Source organism: Puntigrus tetrazona, chromosome 18 (assembly GCF_018831695.1).
Source record: "Puntigrus tetrazona isolate hp1 chromosome 18, ASM1883169v1, whole genome shotgun sequence".
Classification (NCBI taxonomy): Eukaryota; Metazoa; Chordata; class Actinopteri; order Cypriniformes; family Cyprinidae; genus Puntigrus; species Puntigrus tetrazona.
Genome location: NC_056716.1, coordinates 1,063,867 through 1,082,622, shown reverse-complemented (window position 1 = coordinate 1,082,622; position 18,756 = coordinate 1,063,867). Strand labels below are relative to the sequence as shown.

Here is an 18,756-nt window from a genome sequence, read left to right as displayed (position 1 = left end):
GTTAAATAAAATTAATTAGTAAGATAAATTTCTTTTTGATTTTTGATTTTTTTTTTTTTTTTTTTGACTGTCATGCTTTTAAATTAAACATAAAAATACATTTTCTTCAAACCAGTGCAATTAATTACTTAATTGATTAAAAAATCACTGTTTACTGAATCACTAAACACACAGTTTGACATTTTTAGACATTTTTAGTAATAAATCGATTAAAAAACATATATGTCTCCCGAATGAATCTGGCTTACTTAGTTTTGGCTTACTTAGTTATGGTTTAAACCATCTCTCTCTGGCCAAAATGTTCATAATCCGTTAAAACATCCATCAAAATCCTCCTGATTCAAACAAGACGACTTTTTAGTTCATTACAAGCGTGCTGTTTTTCACTTCACAAGGTGTGTGTATTACTTGGGCATTATTATCAGCCGTTTGGACCGAGTGATGAGCAAGTGAGGTAATGCTAAATTTCTCCAAATCTTTTCCAACGTAGAACCTCATCTACACCTCAGCTGGTGAGTAAATTTAAAGCAAATGTAAATTTTTGTGCAAACATGAATGTTGAAAAAAAAAAATCTAACAATGTTGCATTTGATTACACATTTTAAATTGTCATTTTTCTAAAATCTCTTAAAAGCTTAATAGATTACAAATTGTCGCGACAAAACCAATGAGCTGCACTGCTCGTGCAGTTGTATTTTACATGAGGACATCTGTAAAGTCTGCCGTTCTTCTGCATGGCTAACTGCAGTTATCTCATAATCCCCGGTCTGCTATGTCTGTGATGGTTTAATTGCAACGTTTTATTGCATAACATGAAGATCTGTCAAGAGCTGACTGACTGCTGACTGATACTTTTATAATGAAGACAAGGAAATTGCCATGCCCTTTCTTTTGTATCTATTCACTTCATACAGATGTAAAAAGCTGATTTCAAAAACGATAATGGAGCCCAACGATTACACCTCTAGATTACGTTTAGGGTCATTACAGACCAAACGTTTGCTCCAAAAACCAAGCATCAACCCAGAGCCAATCGCGTTCTTGGGTAATGTCAGGATTTTTAACCACACCCGAGGAAATAAATTGTTTTGTTTTTAGTTTACTCATCTCTTGTGTTTTTATAATGTAACTAATAACCCATTATTCAAGCGAAAAAAGAGAACAACGTGATTCTCCGCCCGAACGCCATTTGCAATATAAAAAAAAACGTTTTATATGTGCAGGAACGTTTTTTTTGCAGAAAAAGTGGAAACAGAAAATCCGTCAGCGGAGGAAAACCTCCCCCTGTCAAGTGGAAAGAAATTTAGGTGAGAAACTGCCCTTTAGACAGTACAGTACAGACACACAATGAGTGGAAAACCTGTTCGGCAAGTGTGTTCTTGCAATACATTTCAATTTGTCACATTTCAAAGAGGGAAGGCAATCTTTGCCAAATTCTTCAAAGGTGCAGGGACCTCCTCCACCCGCTGCAACAAGCCAAGGCAAGCTGACCGGAGAAGAGACTGCACCCTTCCCAGAAAGACCTGACAGAATGAACGCCGTCGAAGCTTAAACCACACCGAGCATGAAGTGTTCAGGGTGTTTTTCTTTCTCTTTTGCATGAGCGGTTAAGTAAGCATTGGTATCGTGCAAGCATGCTATCCAACTGAATTGGAAAATTGATCGCGATTAGCGTAACACATCGACCAGAAGAAAAAAACCATAGCTGGGGTTCCTCCAAAAACACTTAGTACCTTAATTTAATTGTCCTGAATGGATTGATATAGAAGGAGTGCTTGCAAGCTTTTCAAAAACAATAGCATTTTTCTGAAACACGCATATTTACAAATACTCACTAATACTAACATTATATGAGTTCTATTTGGATCAGTTTTAATATTTTGTAGACAGCAGGTTCGGTCATTTCCAAGAACTCTGCGTTCAGATCAGTTGCATTTGTTCACCAGAATACTCAGGTCGACGTGACTAAGCAAAGACAAGAACATATTTTTCATAATTTACAACCAAGCTTCAGTTTTCGCAGGAAAAGATTTTCTTGCTCGCATTTTGCACCATGCATTCCTTCCTGTTTGTATAAAGAGTCCCAGACCCCCACCCCAGCAGAGACCTGGTTTCAAGCTCCACCTTAGCTTCATCTGAACACTACATTTTATTCCCATCCTATTTAGCTTTTTAAACTTTCGTGTGCGCTTCCTGCGCAGCCTTACTGGCCGATGTCGTGGAGAACGTTCTACTGTTTACTCTTTTACCTTTGTATTTTTATCAAAGTCGTGAAATCGTCATTCATTATTTGACGGCCAACCGTTTTAACGTTTCTTTGGGTGGCTCCATGAAGCTTCCACTTCCTGAAGCTGTAGGCTCAAACCCCAAGACATTGTTTTGTAACCTTTTCAAGTCCAACCACCTTCATACAATACAGAATGTCTCCGCGCGGCTTCACCATAACAAACAGGAAATTAATCAATGATGCAAACTTAAGCAAATACGAGTCACGTACAAATTTTGCCGTGAAGCGATTCTAACGTGTTGATGTGACAAAATTCATCAGTCATTTGGATTACTTGTGGATTATTGTGATGTTTTTTATCAGCTGTTTGGGTTCTCAGTCTGACGGCACCCATTCATTAGTGAGCAGCTGATATAGCCTAATGCTACATTTTTACGATTATACGTATATTTAGTTAAAACTCAAGGTTGAGCACATTTTCATACATTTTTTCGGAGTGAGCCATTGCTTTAAGGTCGGTAAAGGAGCGTGAGGAGGAAAGCATATTGTGTACTTTTATTGCTAATGCAATGTGTTTTAAAAATGCCCACGATGAATTCTGATTAATCAAGATGATTAAGAAAAATACAATAAAACGTTTTGGTCATCAGTCATTGACCTATAGAGGGCGCACAAACGCTCCAATTTCCATTCAGACGAGGATCATGGAAACATTTCCACCGCCATCTTCATTATCACGGGGATTAACAACAAAACAAATAAGACGTCTTCGTCTTAAAAGATGAAAGTTGGGGAATTGCCCTATTCATGACAGGTGATCTAAAAGATGGGAGGTGTATTTTAAGAACACTACAGTTTCAGTATTTTTTTTTTTTTATGCGGGCTCTGCTGTTTCAGATCGCCGACAATAATTTTGTTCAGCAGCACTTCCGTTTCCCGTGTAACACCGACGTCAACAACTGTCACGGGCTCAAAGATGTTGGGACATGTTGACTAAATGATGGAGTCACCCTCAGGACGGCTAAGTGGGTGGTCTGCCCCAGGGTCGGGCAGTGTAGCCCCCCAGAACAAACCTCAAATACTGCCTCCATCATTTCAGGATATATACCTCTCTTTAATGATCTTACACTCACGCGCAAACAGGACGATCGAATTAAGGAACATCACGATATTGCTGCGGTAAAATAAAAGAGGCTGGACATTGTGGGGGAAATCAGGGCAATCCATTTTATTGAAATATCAGATTTTTGCTCTGACGCCTGTACTAAAAATTCCATATCTACTTCCAAATACAAAACGGTGCAAAACCAGCCTGCCCCCTTCACGCTACCTTAACTTGCCATTTTGAAAAATACGCTTTAACCGGGCATTTCAAAATGTAATTATTTCAAAACAATTGTCGTTATAGCCCTGCCGTCATCCGACACCGCTCTCATCTGACCCTCAAAATGGCATTTTAATTCAAAATGGCGATAAAGGAGTCTTCAAAGGTCACTTTGGGACGGCGGCGGTCCGGTAACGATTTCACACCGTTCACAAACGACGGCGTTACAATTAACAACTCCCTGGTCTCCCCTGCATTCACTAGAGTTTAATACGGAGATAATTCAGAGCAGAACCTAAATGACAAGGCACTGACAAAACACGCACACATAATGCGGTTAATTATATATGGCTCGCAGAGACAGTTCGTGATAGGGCTGGATATTGGTTGGCTGGCTAAAAGGGGAAAAGTACAAAGTAACTTTTTTAATCCATTCATCATGCCCTTACAGTTCCCGCAGGGGATTAAAAGGGGGTTCATAATCAGTCACTCAATGTTAAATGTATGGGAAAAGAGCTGGGCTCAGTCTTGACAAAATGATTTCTCAATGGCCCGGGAAGCCTCATTTACATAACAATTATGGGAACTGCATGGAACTACTTTTTTCTGCAGCTTTCTACATAATGAAAGACAATTTATTTCTTTATTCATAAAGAAGCGAGTGCTTGAACTTCACTGGTGTATTTTTGTACAATGAGATTCATTTTGTGGCGAGTGACACTTCGCGGCATAAATATGAATGAAAATTGTGACACCCTTTAAAAAAACAAAAAAAAACAAAACACACGCATCAGCTTTTAAAGACAGCTTTTTTATATAAAAGTAAATAAAGTGCTCTGTCACGATGATTGTTTTATTATCACGAACACGTTTGATGATATATTAAAAGACGAAACAATGTATTAGCTTTCTAATAAATTAGAAAATAGATATATACGACCCTAATAATAGGTATTTAAACGCTGTAGTAATAAACGCTTAAAACGCTGATGCTCGAAATATATAAATATGTATGGTGTTTATGCACGGGCCCCCAAACAGAAGAAAATCGTGTGGCTTTAAAGGCTCTCGCTGAAGCCCCGCCCCTCTGAGTCAGCGGTCACATGACTCATAAAGTTTGATGTCCTGCCCAAACTTTCAGAAGTTGAGAGAAGAAAAAAAAAAGTTAGTTAGGTTAGTGAGAGGGCTGTGATTTTCAACGCGCAGTACAGTCATTACCAATGTCTGCGTTAGAGGAGCCGTAAGTTTTGGGGAAAGTCACGCGGACAGCGCTTTTAAAGAGCTCAGACACTTCAGAAGAAGTTTAAACGACAAAGTTTGGTAGATATGCGCGTTTCCACATTTATTGGGGTGTTCTCGGGAAGCAGAAAAACACAGCGCTGCCAACTTTTTTTCGCAAGGCTTGGATAATTAACAAAGCGGACGGACAGAAAACAGCTTTGAGCTGTTTGGATTTAAAGTCTGGGCGTTTTATGGTTGCGGCCGATTTTTAAGGTTTCTGCCTTTTCAGTCGGATAGAAAGCGGAGCTGCGTTTTATCTGGAGTCATGGATCCGAGCCAGCACAACCCTCCTGCCGGCCATCAGATCGTCCATGTTCGGGGAGACTCCGAGACCGATCTGGAGGCTCTTTTTAATGCTGTGATGAACCCGAAAAACAACATCCCCCCCTCCGTGCCGATGAGGCAGAGAAAGCTGCCGGCCTCGTTCTTCAAGCCGCCAGAGCCAAAGTCCCACTCCAGACAAGTAAGAGACCACCCCCACAGAAACCACCAAATATTTCCACAAACTTTTCCTGCGCCTGACACTGCAGCTGGAGCGAGGGGGGCACGACTTTTTTCAGTCTCCGCTGATAATAACGTTTAGCGTGTAACTCTGGCCAGGTAGATTTCTTGTCGCGTGATCAAATGCGGCGAATGAGAATAAAGAAATGGTAGCGCATAAGCGTGTGACAGCAGAGTATAAAGTAAAATAATAAGAATGATATGTCAGTCGTATTTTATAACAAATAGAAATTGTATTTAAAAAATCATAACACAAAAAAATGCAATTCCTCAAATGTTATTCTTAAGCTCGTATGCAGCCGACTGTGCCACAAGAAAAGTATCTGAACTGAAAGTTACCGTTCGGAAAGTAGCTAGTTCTGCAACAAAGAAAAAAATTGGTCTACAGAAGAAAATAAGTTCTTAGTTCTAGTTGAAGTTGAAGAAGGGGTACCTCTGCACTAATTAAAAAAGTGTACTTTGTCGTAGCGTTCTGTGCACTTTATATTTTCATGGGTTAAAATGTCTTGACCGACAGTGCAAAGTCACACTAGTTGCATGAACTCTGACGAGATGATTTATTTCCAGGTTTGATTTCAGTTGTACACGTTAAACTTCATCCAGCGCTTTTTATTTTGTGTTATATAAAACATTCTGTTACCGTTTTACGGAGTGAAACCTCTCCAGACGATGCAGTTCAGGAGTGGTTCGGATTGAATCGCGTAGTGATTCAGCCTATTTGCAAACCCGTTCACACAGTTCGTTCAAAAGAACCGACTCAAAAGAGTGATTCTTTTGCGATGCGGCGCAGCTCTGGTTGTGTTATTCTAAACAGCGGAAAGAAAACACATACGATTTCATTCCTGAAATATGCTTTTCGGTGTTTTGCAACTGCCTTTTGCTTTTAATGCTTTATCTTTCGTTTCACGTAGGAACAGCGATAAACCTTTTATAAACCACGAGGCTTATAGTTTCAAGCACTTGTTCCACGAGTGAAGATAGTTATTTTAAAGCTTGATTAAAAAAAAAAAAAGACGGAAAAGAAGAAAGTTGTCAACAAAAGTAATCGAGTCTTCTTGGGTTTGGAAATTACTTCTCGCACATGCGCACATGTTCAGTTCTGATGAATAGTTGCCCCAGGACAGCCTGTTTCCTACTTAGCTCCTCCTCAAGTCTGCAGCCTGGGCCACATCCGTTTCTTCACTTTTTGTTGTTGTAAAATAAGCTGATAAAACTAATGTAAGCAACACTCAGCTATGATTCAAAAAGACAACAGTGCCCTTGTGTAAATTTAATAAATAAATACGTTTAGTCATGTTTGAAATGCTTTTTATCCTGTTATGCTCTGACTTTCCCTGAATTAACTGGAAAAGAAATTACTCATTTTCCGTATTTTGATAACCCTCCAAAGGTCCCATAGGTAAAAAAAATGATTTAAAACGTTTATTTACATAACTTAAAGGGACACTCCACTTTTTTTGACTCATTCTCCAACTCCCCCCAAAAAAGTAAAAAGGTTGAGTTTTACGGTTTTTGAATCCATTCAGCTGATATCTTGCTCTGGCTGTAGCACTTTTAGCATAGCTTAGCATAGGTAATTGAATCTGATTAGACCGGTAGCATCTCGCTCAAAAGTGACCAAAAATGTAGTTATTTTTCCCATTCAAAACTCTTCTGTAGTTTTATCATGTACTAAGAAAAGTTGCGGTTTTCGAGGCTGATATGCTTAGGAACTATACTCCCATCCCGGCGTAATAATCAAGGACGTTTGCTGCCACAGCTGGCGCAGTGATATCATGCAGCGCCTGAAAACAGCCAGACCCTCTTGCTTGCACAGGGAGTGTGTCTTGCAAGCTGGGAACCGTTTTCCACAGGCTCTTAGAGTACTTAACACAAAGAATGATTTGCAGTAACAATTTTTACAAGTGAAGGACTTGAGACGTATGTCATCGAAAAAACTGATTTATTACATATGAATGGAAAGAAAACAAAAAGCATAAGAAACAATGCTTTAACAATTATATTGTAAGATCAATCATGATTAATGAATGTATTCATGCATTCTAACCCTCGTTTCTGTCATAATTTCGGCAGAAGTACAAGGGGGGAATTTATAACTTCATATATAGTATATGACCTTTACAATAAGGAGTCTTTGGTTAAGAATCATATGTGTGCACGTGCTTGTTCTTTGTGTATATATGTGACTTCATCCCTGTTTTGAATGGTTAAGGTTTAGACATAAGTCTCTTTGCTATTTAAGAGACTTTATTGCTTGTAGCCTTTTTGCTTTAAATCTAATCCTAATCTAAATGTCTTCTTTATGCTGAGATAATCCTCTATCCCTGTACAGGCCAGCACGGATGCAGGTACTGCTGGTACCCTCACGCCCCAGCACGTCAGGGCACACTCCTCACCCGCCTCCCTGCAGCTGGGTGCAGTTTCTCCCGGCACGCTGAGCAGCATGGGTCCAGCAAACGCCCCACCTCAGCACCTCCGCCAGTCTTCTTACGAAATACCCGACGATGTGCCACTGCCCCCGGGCTGGGAGATGGCCAAGACCCCTTCGGGCCAGAGATACTTCCTAAAGTGAGTTGTTAACGTTGTCGTGCTTGATATGATGCTTATGTCGACATGGGTTTGGGCTGTTTGATGTCTTGATAAGGCATTGTTGACCTTCAGATTGGGGTCAGGTTTGCAGTGCTCCCAGTCATTTTAAAATTGAAAGACTTGCTATGTGTAGAGGTTTACAATAGAGGTGTATTTTAGTGAGGTCTTGATGCATCGGATACATCAGAGTGCTGTTTCAACAGGCCTGTGTGAGAACAAATGAATAATTTCACATATTCAAGACAAGCTTTGTAGAAACTCAGTCTTCTGGCTTATACGGTATATAAAAAACGAATCACCGTTACGAACTGACATGCCTTTAAAGATGCATTTTAGAATCGTGATTTTTACAGCAGTATTACAGCACCGTGAGTGTGTATATTAGCGCCATTTGTTGTTGGCTTTTGGACCCAAAAACGGTGGTGTGTGACGTCAAACTTGCAAGCTGATGCTTCCATTAAAAAATTACTTCGGTTATTTTTGTAAATGTGCAGATGAAAGCTCATTTTTAATCAAAACTCCCAATAAGCAGTCTTTTTTTCCAGCTGGTTTATATATCCTAGTCTTTGCTAGTGTGTTAGCCTGTGTGCCAAGGTTTCCTTCTCTCTGTGTATGTGCGTGTGTGTTGGTACTTAGTGCTTCTGCGGATTGGGTTTCAGAGGGGAACAAAGGCCCAGTGTAGGAGCGTAGAACGAGTGGAGGACGGGCCGGCCTGGTAAACTCATCTGCCTGGCCACAGAAGCCTGTCCACAGGACAGAGGCTGCACACAGGAGTTAAAAAGGGAGATTTAAGGAGTACATTGTGTCTTTTTGATAAGTCCTATTCAAGTTGTCGCTACTTATTTCATAGCTGCTATATTAGGACTGAATGTTTGAATGCAAAGGTCCTGGGATGTCTGGAACTGTGACCCTCTGACCAATCGCTTCTAGACAAACATGATTAGCCCCCAATTTACTGTGATAAAAAAGAGGGCTTTTAAAAACAGATGTGTAGAAGAGGAACATCTGGAGAACATCTGCTTCATTTGGACCAGATCTCCAGGAATTGTGCAAAAGGGGGTTGAGGGACAGGAAGGGGAAAACTCCATTTGTGTAGACGACTCACAAGACCAAGGCTTATGTTTTGGAAATGTCGCAACTGCTAATGCATCCAACAATGAGGACGCCTAATCCTTAAGACTCGGCTCCAAATTTAGTCCGGTCGTTCTTGTTCTTCTTGAACGGAAAAATGAAGAAAGTTTAAATGAAGACATTGAGACTGCTACGTTTTTAAAGGGGTCTGCGTTTGATCTTTCACTGCTGAAATGCACAAATGATTGTCTCGTCTTGTCTGCACGACCCCTCTCTTTTTTTTTTTACTTGTCTTTGTTTGGGGTTTGAGAGAAATGCATGCTTGTTGCTGTCGTTGACCCTCGCTTTGTTTGTGGATATCTTTCCTACAGGAAGTTGACATGGTTTGTCAACAATTCCTCGTTTTTGTAGTTAGCATATCACTGTTACCCCCTATCAAATTCAAGGAGCTGAAAGAAGAGTCGAGGGTTGAGCATCTCGAGGGTTGTTTCGAAGACACTGTCTCAAAAACCCATGTATTTTGCTCTTTTACGTATGCCAGGCCAGTAGTTGTCACTGTTACCTTGTTAGGAAACAGTACCTGTAGGGACGTGACGACTACATGTTGCGTCTCCGCTGTTGGTTATAATAAGGGTGAAGTAAATCCATACTTTGCTGAAGAAGCATTAGCAAACTTTTGAGCAGCAATGTACTATATTGAGGCATATGTTCGTTCATGCTTTCTTTTAAAATCAACATATACCGCACATGTGTACGTACTGAACATTACTATGTGTTTACACTGAAACGATAACTGCAGCATTTTCAAAGTTTTTAAGTTGGGGTAGCCTCGAAGACCCTAAAGGTGACTAATTATCATCAAATGTTTCTAAATTGAGGTTGATTGCCAGCAACAGCAATGAGTTGTTCTTGGTGACTTAGGAGTCTACTCCCTAATTTTTCACAGATTTAGGAGCTAGTTTTAGTGCTAAAAATCCTTGTGAAATACTCTTAGAGCAAAAATTTAAGACTGACAACCCAACTGTTTTTTAAGGTTTTCGACTAAGTCAACAAGTTAGGAGCTACTTTCAGAAACAATGCTCACGTCAAAAATAGTCTAACTTAAAATTGTGAGATTTTGTGCCATTACATGTTACGAAAATGTTACGAGCGAGTCCCATTCATGTCAGATGAATCTGAAACCAGCCTAATTACACAGTGCTACTTTTAGACCAACTAGTTGAGTTTTGCGGTTCCCTGCTACATTGTCAATTGCTGACAGCTTGATGTCCATTGTTATTCTGGTCTTAGTTCACCCAAAATTGAAACTTCTGTCATCCTTTGCTCAACCTCCACTTGTCCCAAACCTGTAGGAGTTGAATATTCGGAAGAACCCAAAGGAACATTGGTTGACTTCCATAGTATTTTTTTTCTATACTATGAAAGTCAGTCGGTAAATACAGAATAATTTACCAGATTAATAAAAGTGATTCCCTTTGTGCACAAAACATGTCTAGAATCCAGAAACACTGAAGGCTTCAGGAAGCTTGTCCTGGAAAACAAACACACTCCTATTTATAATCGGGCCCTCTTCAGATGAGGGGTGGTGAGAGGGCTGTGAGCCAACCCGTTAGAAACTATAACAAGCTCACATTGCTTTCAGGTGACCACTACTCTTTTGTACGTGACCCTCACGCAAATCGTTTTCTCCTAAGTCCAGAGATTTCATTAGAGAGCATATCTGTTACCATTTATTTTGGTTGCAGATAAGCAGACGGAGGTTTGCGAAGTATCCCAGTGGTTCTCTCATTCGGCCACATGTAAGTCACACAGCAAAGGGAAGTCTGACAAGCAGCCTGGTTTCCGTTTCGGCATGAATGAAAGCGCAGTTTGTGAATCCGCTCAGTAGAGATAAAGTAGAGAGAGAGAGAGCATGAGCGGGTTGCTTTATTTATCCAGTGACACTCATGTGACCTGGTCAGATATAGACAAACAAACAAGACTCTGAGCACACAGTGAAAGATCTATTGCATTAAATCTAGTTAGATTTTAGCTTTGAATGGTTAGACTGTAACCGTTTTGTCCTATATTTAGTTCAGCCTTTGCTCAGGCCTCAGTGGTGTCCCGTGACACTTTGATAGCGGGAAGAAAATGACAGGAAACACAAAGCTATCAGAAGTCGTAATCAACCTGCAACACCCAGTCATTTGAAGACTGTTTCAACGCCGCCTCAAAAGCCCAGGATTATAGGGAACTAGTTCTGTGGCGCTTCCAGATGCTAGTTGTGGATCTTCCTGAGAATGCAGGAAGATAAGTTGTAAAAGAAGTTGGCTATAATTTGGCTTCCAGTTGACTATAAGTTGAGTCAAAGTTACACTAGTTGGAGAAAAAACAAACAAACAGATCATCTGCATTGGTGTGTAAGTTCTGTTTTATTATTACATTATGAAGTACATAACAAATCCTTAAAATTGAGCAGGGCTTAGACCAGAACAAAATAATCAGTTTAACAAACACTATTACAGTGATTTTAAATTATTATATTTTTTAGAGGAATCAAAATGTTTATGCTCTATCCATGTGTTTTGGAAAACTTTTCAAATTAGCAATATAAAAAAATATGCTATATTGTCAAGCATGTTATTCCAGTCAGAGGTGTGATTTATACGGTCTTCTGGCAAATTATAACGTTTACGAATTTACAAATTCATTACGTGGGCCTACATGTTATGAATCTGCCAAACACTGATTTATTTTGCACGAATTGTTAAATAAATCTGATTCTTGGTGTGTAGATTGAATCTATAATTACTGGAGGTTAAAATGAGTTGTTGCCTAGTCTTTTTTTAACTTCCTAGGTCTCTGTCTCCTGTTTTCCCCCCTTGTCTTCCTGCTTTCATTATTAACCCTGTGGAAGACAGAAGTGGGAAAGGTCAACATGATGTGTTGACCTCCTCTCTTTCCCTTTTTCTCCAACAGTTTACTGTGAGCTTTGATTTATAATAGACTCAGACCGAGGGGAAAGGGGGGCTCAGGGCGGTTGAGGGTCATCTTGTTCAGTTCTCGCCTGCCTGTTTTTTGGGACCTCAGGAAGAGAAGGGAGGGGGGTTAAGTTCACAGGGCACTAACACTGAGACCAGGGTCATAAACTAATGAAGGATTCTAATTTGGAGAATGTGGCCAAATAGAGGGGCTAATCAGTGTTTCCGTTGTCTTATTAAAGCCAGGACTCAGTGGGGGGATTTAGCCCATGGGAGGGCGGCCCTAGCCGAGAAGGGCCCTCAGGGAAGTGGACCCCAACCACAGCAGGGATTAGACTCTGTGATGGGAACCACCGTTACCCCTCCACCGCTTTAAAACATGCTGCTTTTAATTACTATACAAAAGGTGTTTCCCCGAGTCTTTCCTGAAGGCGAAACTTACATGCATTGTTTGTCGCAAATGTCTTACCTCGTTTAAAAATGTTGCTGAATATATATGCCTCGTAAGGTAATTTCGAAATCAAGAGTCTACCATTTGGGTGAGGAGTTAAAGGACGTGACCCGTCGTAAGAGTGTGAAGGGACCTGGTGGTAATGGTAAAAGCATGGTGTTAAGTGATTTAATGAGCACTGTTTGGTTTTTGCAACTTATTCTACCACTAGATCGGTGTGGCCTCAAGGTTTGTAGACTAAAAATGGCCCCTTGTTTCCTTCCTGCTGTCTGCTCCCACCATGGGATTTTCTTGGTTTGGGTAGGAGGTGAGCATGATTGGACAAACTGGAAAATCTCAAGGACACATGATAGCAGGGCTTCCCTTGAATGTATATCATTAGGACTCTTTCATTAAGTTGACTTTTTCAAGTTAGAAATGCTTGATATATTGCTGGCAAACTGGTGTACAACGTTGCCAGCAATATATCATGAAAAATAAATAAATATAAATATATTTGATTAAATTTTTTGTAACCCAATAATACGTTGTAACCAGTTTGCCAGCTATATATTCATATTTTTTTTCTATACAGATTTATCACCACTGATAAACTTCTGCCAGTTTAATATGTTAATAGTACAGCTCTCCAATTGGTGCTCCAGTGGAAAGAACCAGGAAATTTCCTCGGGAAGAAAGCATGTATATTAAGCTGTAGTAGTATTGTAGTGCGACGGTGCAGCTCCTGGAAGCCCTGCATGTCCAGACACACACTGCCAGCTCAGACAGTCTTTGTTATTGAGTGCTGCAGTCTTCTGGGGTGGCCTGTTTTCTTTTGGATTTTCCTCACACACTCAAACTCCATTTTTCTGTGGCCAGTTGGGAAAATATTTGCTTTTCTGCCTTTTTCCCCTCTTTCTGAAAGGAGGTATAGGCTAAATTCACATCCGTCTCAGTTTCGAAACGGTTCATATGGGTTTTACGGGCAAAATATAGACGTGACAGGATTTTGAGGAGTTTTGTGCTCATGTGATTCTAACTTGATTTTCCGGCACTCCTGTCTGCGTTTAAATCCGTTCGGGCTCGGTGTGAATCACTCTGTGTTGAATTGCACCCTGAAATGTGTGAGTTTGGAGCAGGCGTGTTGTGTACCGCTTTTGGCCGTCTCTTTGATGGCTAACGGTTTAGCCATCTGGGTCAGGCCTCTCTTCCTAGCTCCATTTGTAGCACATTTGTGTGGAGGACGGGTGAAAGGAGTGAAAGTTTGCTATTGCAAATGTGATCAACATCGCAGGGAGAGGCTGTCCTCCTCACAAAACCAGACCACAATCATACTTTTGTTCCATGCGCGATCGAGGCCTTTTTATAGGCCTTTCTACTAGAGCTGATGAATACTGTGTGATGGTAGAAATGTGTACATTATATCATTTTGATATACCATTAATAAAACAGTAGATATCAGTGAACAGGACTGTTTAATGTTATTTATAAGAAAAGTATAATTAACTACAGAAATGTATTATATTTAATATCCATCAAAAGAGAGAATATTGTATTTTAATTGCTATAAGATTTCACAATATTAGTACATTTTTTGCTTAAATGAAATGAACTAAAATATTTTCCCCAATATGGCATATTAGTGTCGTTATGATTATTTATACGCAATATAATCGTTTATGTAATGCACAGTATTTTGCTCATGCACCCCTCGTTTAGATTTAACTCGCATTTCAGCCTAAATTGACATCTGAACCCGTTGTGCTTTACGACGTGAGCAGAAGACCCATTTAGACCCATTTCCTGGTTTGAGTCATTAGTTAGATTACAGTGGCCTCGTTTTTGTAATGTTTAGTTTCCCAGGTCAGAGTGGATTCATTTCTCAGCTCATCTAGTGTGAAGCATTTACTTTGAGCAAATGTGTGTTTGTCAAGCTCTGGCTTTATTGACCACGCACAAACAAGCCCCTTTCCTGTTAGAGTGTCATCTGTGACTGAGTGTGTGTGTGTGTGTGTACATATAGAAAGCAGAGTTAGCCAGACCAGAGTTTACCCAGTCCTGATGTAACACCTTTGCCCCAGACATCAATGCTCCTACTGTCACTGCGGAAAACAAACTGCCTCGAGAAGAACCCCTGCCTATGTATTCAGAGCAGGGTCTCATTCAACACGCTCTTTACATTTACCAAACAGCACAGGGAGTGTGTTGAATGTCACATTCGGCGTCATGCTGTTTTGGTTTGTCATTAGCAGCAGTTTAATGGTACGTTTTCATTAAAAAGAAAAAGTTAAATGGTTTAAAATGTAGCTTGCCTACCCCTTCTGAGAACTACATAACCTTTACCCAAGTTTTTCTCCAGAATATCTCTCTCTCTCTCTCTCTCTCTCTCTCTCTCTCTCTCTGTGTGTTAATTCGCTGCTTTGTCCGCTGACTCCTGTGATATGAGCCCTCCTTCAAAGAGGAACTTAAATCCGGCCAGAGGTCAGCAGGTCGCTCAATAATCTCTCCTGATGATGTCCTGCTGACGGAAGCTCAGTCACTCGTCCACCCGTCCTGGTGCACGCTCGCTCGCTCGGCCGTGAGGGAGAAATGGAGAGCTGACTGAGGCCTGATGTCCTCTTTCTGTCCTGACTAGAAGCGTTCAGTCATTCGTAATGGCGGACTCTCTTTGGCCTCATTAGATGCAGTGTGTGTTATGCTAAACTAATATACAGACTGTCCTTGTGTTATTTTAACAGTGTTTGCTAGTAACAGACAGATGCACTACTGTTCAAAAGTTTAGGTTCTATAAGATTTCTTATTAAAATAAAAATATATTTAAAAAAAAAGAAATATTATTACAATTTAAAATCATTTACTGTGTTAATATATTATCAAATTTAATTTATTAATGTGATGGCAAATCTGAATTTTGTTTAGCGGCCATTATTTCATTGTTGATTTTAAAAAAGCATTCCATTTTTTTTTAATCAAATGATCCTTCACAACGCCGCCTTTAAATACATTTCTTTTTATTGTCAATATTGAAAACAGTCATGCTTTTTAAAATATTTTTTATTGAAAATGCGACTTTTACGTGTGGTATTATGTATAACTAACAGATAATTATACACATTAAGAATATTTAATTACACTTTGTTACACTGTAATTGTACATTAAAGTACTGACTAATATTAATTAACTAGATACTAGATGTACTTACTATGTTTAGGGTTTGTCTTAGGGTAACTTGCATGTAATTATGCATCAGTTATTGTTATTATAGTAGTAAGTACACGTAAAATGTTAACAATATACACTTAAAATAAAGTGTTACTATGTGTTAAATGTTTTTCAATGGTAAAAAGGTGCCGTTTATGCAGCTTAAGTTGTATTTTCCCTTAAATATGCCTTTACTGCTAAATTCTCAGGTGAAAGTGAGTATAATGCTAATTTTGAAAGACAGAGAATAGGGAATGCTGTCTTGGCACTTTTTGCTATTTTGAATACAGCTCATCCAGTATATGCTCCATATTTCAAGGTCAGATATTTGTTATTTCTTAGGCAAAGTGGAAAACATGCAGCACTGGCGGAGTTGAGCGCAACTGTGAGAAGCATTCATCGCTGCACCTCAAGCTCCGCTGCGTTATAAATAACTGCAGCACAATAAACAGGGCCCTGATAATTGGGCCATCAATCATGTCGAGCGCTTGGGTGGGTCTAGGCCCACTGCCATGAGCTCGCTAACCTCCCGTTTTCTACCTACCACCTCCTCCTCCTCCTCCTCGAGCGCTCTCTGGTTTCATGAGCGGTGATAACAGCTGGAGAGGAAATCAGGAAGTGAGCTTCTATAGAGCACTGTCTCCTTTAGTGTCATGGAGTGATTCCTGTGTGGTCATGGCTCAATGTGATTTGAATCCCCACCTCCGCTCTCCTCGTCTATTGGCTATAAAGCAAAAGCCTGCTACCAGGGTTGTAGACCTTTCTTTGTCTGTTTGTCATTCTCCCAGTCTGCTTAAGTCTGGGACAGAAGGAGTGCTGCAGAAAGAAGGTTGCAGTCGTCTGGCCGATGATGTTTGAAGCTCTGGAGGGTGTTTGTGGGGGTCTCTTGAGCGGATGTCTGTCCTGTCCATGCTTTTGTCTCCATCTCTGGCCCCATAATCTTCAATAATACCTCTCAGCTGGTGGCCCCCAGTGATCTGTAATGGCTATGAGTGGCGATGATGTGGGAGTGTGGGATACCGTTGCCATAGGTGTGTGTTTGTCGGTGTGAATGTGCGGTCAGCCTCGTTAAACTGCACTGATGAGTGAACTTAACTGGTCACTTATTATTGCACTGCATAGAAAAAAAAAGTGAAGCTGTAAACAAAACATTCAAATATATTTAATTCAGTGTGTTACTTGAGGATGTTTGACATTTATTTTTGAGTGAAAATTATTTGTATCCCATATTATGGCTAGGTAAAGCTGTTTAGTGTATTGACCCAACACAAAAAGATCTCTAAAGGTCTTGGCACGTTAAGTCCGAAGTTCTCGTGCATAAAAATCATAGATAAAATAAAAAATCAGATGGGTTGAATTCCTGCATTTTCGCACCAGTAGTAAGCAATTTAATAGAAAAGGATGCTAATACGAAAAAAAATTGGTTTACATTAAATATTACGGTGTGTATGTATATGTATATGTATATGTGCGCACACTGTTTAAGTGTATATATTATTTACATTACAGATAAACATTTATTATACACAGAACAGTTTTCATAAGTATATATGTGTATATGTGTGTTTTTATAGTACAGTATACACACATTATGTAAACAAAACTTTTATTTTAGACGCAATTTAGTCCTGGTAAATCGTTTGGCAGCACTATAAAAAAAAAATACAAACATTTCGTACTCTGTGTGCAAGGACCTTAGACTTCAGCTCATCAAATGCAGGTTGGCATCACAAATAAATGACAGGCAAAGTATTAGATGCATATGGATTTCACCATTATTGTTACTCTTGGCTGCTTTTTGACTATCCTCCCATTTTCCCGGTACTTTCCCGCTGAGTAAAGGGAAGCCAGTCTGCCTCATTTGTGAAGTGTGTTTGTTCGCTTGTGCTGGAAGTGCAGAGAGAACATCGCATGAGCAGACGCTCGAGAGTGACGCAATGTTAGGGCTCTGACTCAGACTGGATGGTGTGCTTTTGAATACAAAAACACATTTGCTCTCTCTTTCAAAAGCTAGAGAGCTGCCTGTAAAAGCGGCAGCATCACAGACCTAAAATCTGTTCTGAGAGATCCTCGACAAAGACGTCAGTCCCGTAATTAATCGGCGTGAGGTCAGTGAAGAAATAAACCGAGAGTCACGTGTGTTTTGTAGAGTCGCTCGCTATATAGTGCCCTCCAGATCATTCTTTTATGAGGTTCTGTCATGCAAGAAGGCAGTCGCCTGTGCCATCTTGCTCTGTTTTGGAACGAAGCGAATCTTTTTAGTCTGAGTTCAGAGATTTTCGCAGCACGTTGCGAGTAAGCTGTCGCTTGTGTTGGTTACGGTCAGTGGTTTTCGTTCTGGATCATCGTGACACTGAATTAAACATAAGCGTCGGTGTTTTGCATGGAAAAGGCACGGTGTGGGGAGAGGGCTCGGGCTAATAAAGCCCACCTGTGTGAGTGCGCCTGCGTCTGCCCTCGCTGAAACCCAAGAGGAGATCTTCATACTCGACATCCTGTGCTCCAATTAAAATTAACTCACACCGCCTCTCCCTCCCTCGCTCCCCCCGTGTCTCTGTCAGAGTTTCCAGCAGCAATAGGAGGGGGAGGATCGGGGTGACATAAAGTGTAACAGGACCACAGCGATCCACTCAGCCAATGGAGTTCTGAGGGATTGCTTCCGCGCTCGTTTTTTCCTCCTCCTTTTCCTCCTCTGTGGCCTTTTCTTTTTGTTTGACGGTCATTCGGCCCTCCCCCGTGACCCTCCTGAAGAGGCCCCCTGTTCCTCGTCTGCTGCGGCCTGGGCTGTTTTCCTGGAGTGTGTGTGTGTGTGTGTGTGTGTGGGTTGGGGGTAGGGTGGCTTACTGGTAGGTGGGTGGGAGAGGGGCAGTTTTTGGCAGATCCTTTGATCAGTAAAGCATAAACAAGAGGGAGCTTAGAGAAGAGGGGGTGGTGAAGTGCTGAGTCAGTCGCTCTCTTTCTCTCTCTCCTCTTTTTGTTATTCTTGCTCCCTCCCTCTCTTATAAGGCAGTAATGGCGGAATAGTGACTAATTGGTCGCAAAGAGAAAGTGACGGCAGGAAAAAATGGTCACCGGGCTGTGTTTATGATTGGAAAGGGGTCTTGTCAATTCGGTATTGCAAACAAAACCTGTCAGAAAGTTGCAGAATTCATTTATCCACAAGGTCAAACA

At 40.5% G+C, this 18,756-nt stretch overlaps 1 protein-coding gene across 2 annotated transcripts in view; it reads left to right on the top strand.

The window, feature by feature from the left end:
• Nucleotides 1-4,694: 4,694 nt before the first annotated feature.
• Nucleotides 4,695-18,756, top strand: part of yap1 (Yes1 associated transcriptional regulator) — a 29,443-nt gene continuing 15,381 nt past the window's right edge. Inside the window, exons 1-2 of one of the 2 annotated variants that reach the window (XM_043264736.1) lie at nucleotides 4,695-5,295; nucleotides 7,666-7,901. In XM_043264736.1, the coding sequence (XP_043120671.1) occupies nucleotides 5,098-5,295; nucleotides 7,666-7,901 (434 nt within the window). In that variant the 5' untranslated portion in view covers nucleotides 4,695-5,097. The remainder of the gene's footprint in view (nucleotides 5,296-7,665; nucleotides 7,902-18,756) is intronic. The other variant, XM_043264734.1, reaches the window with a different exon arrangement.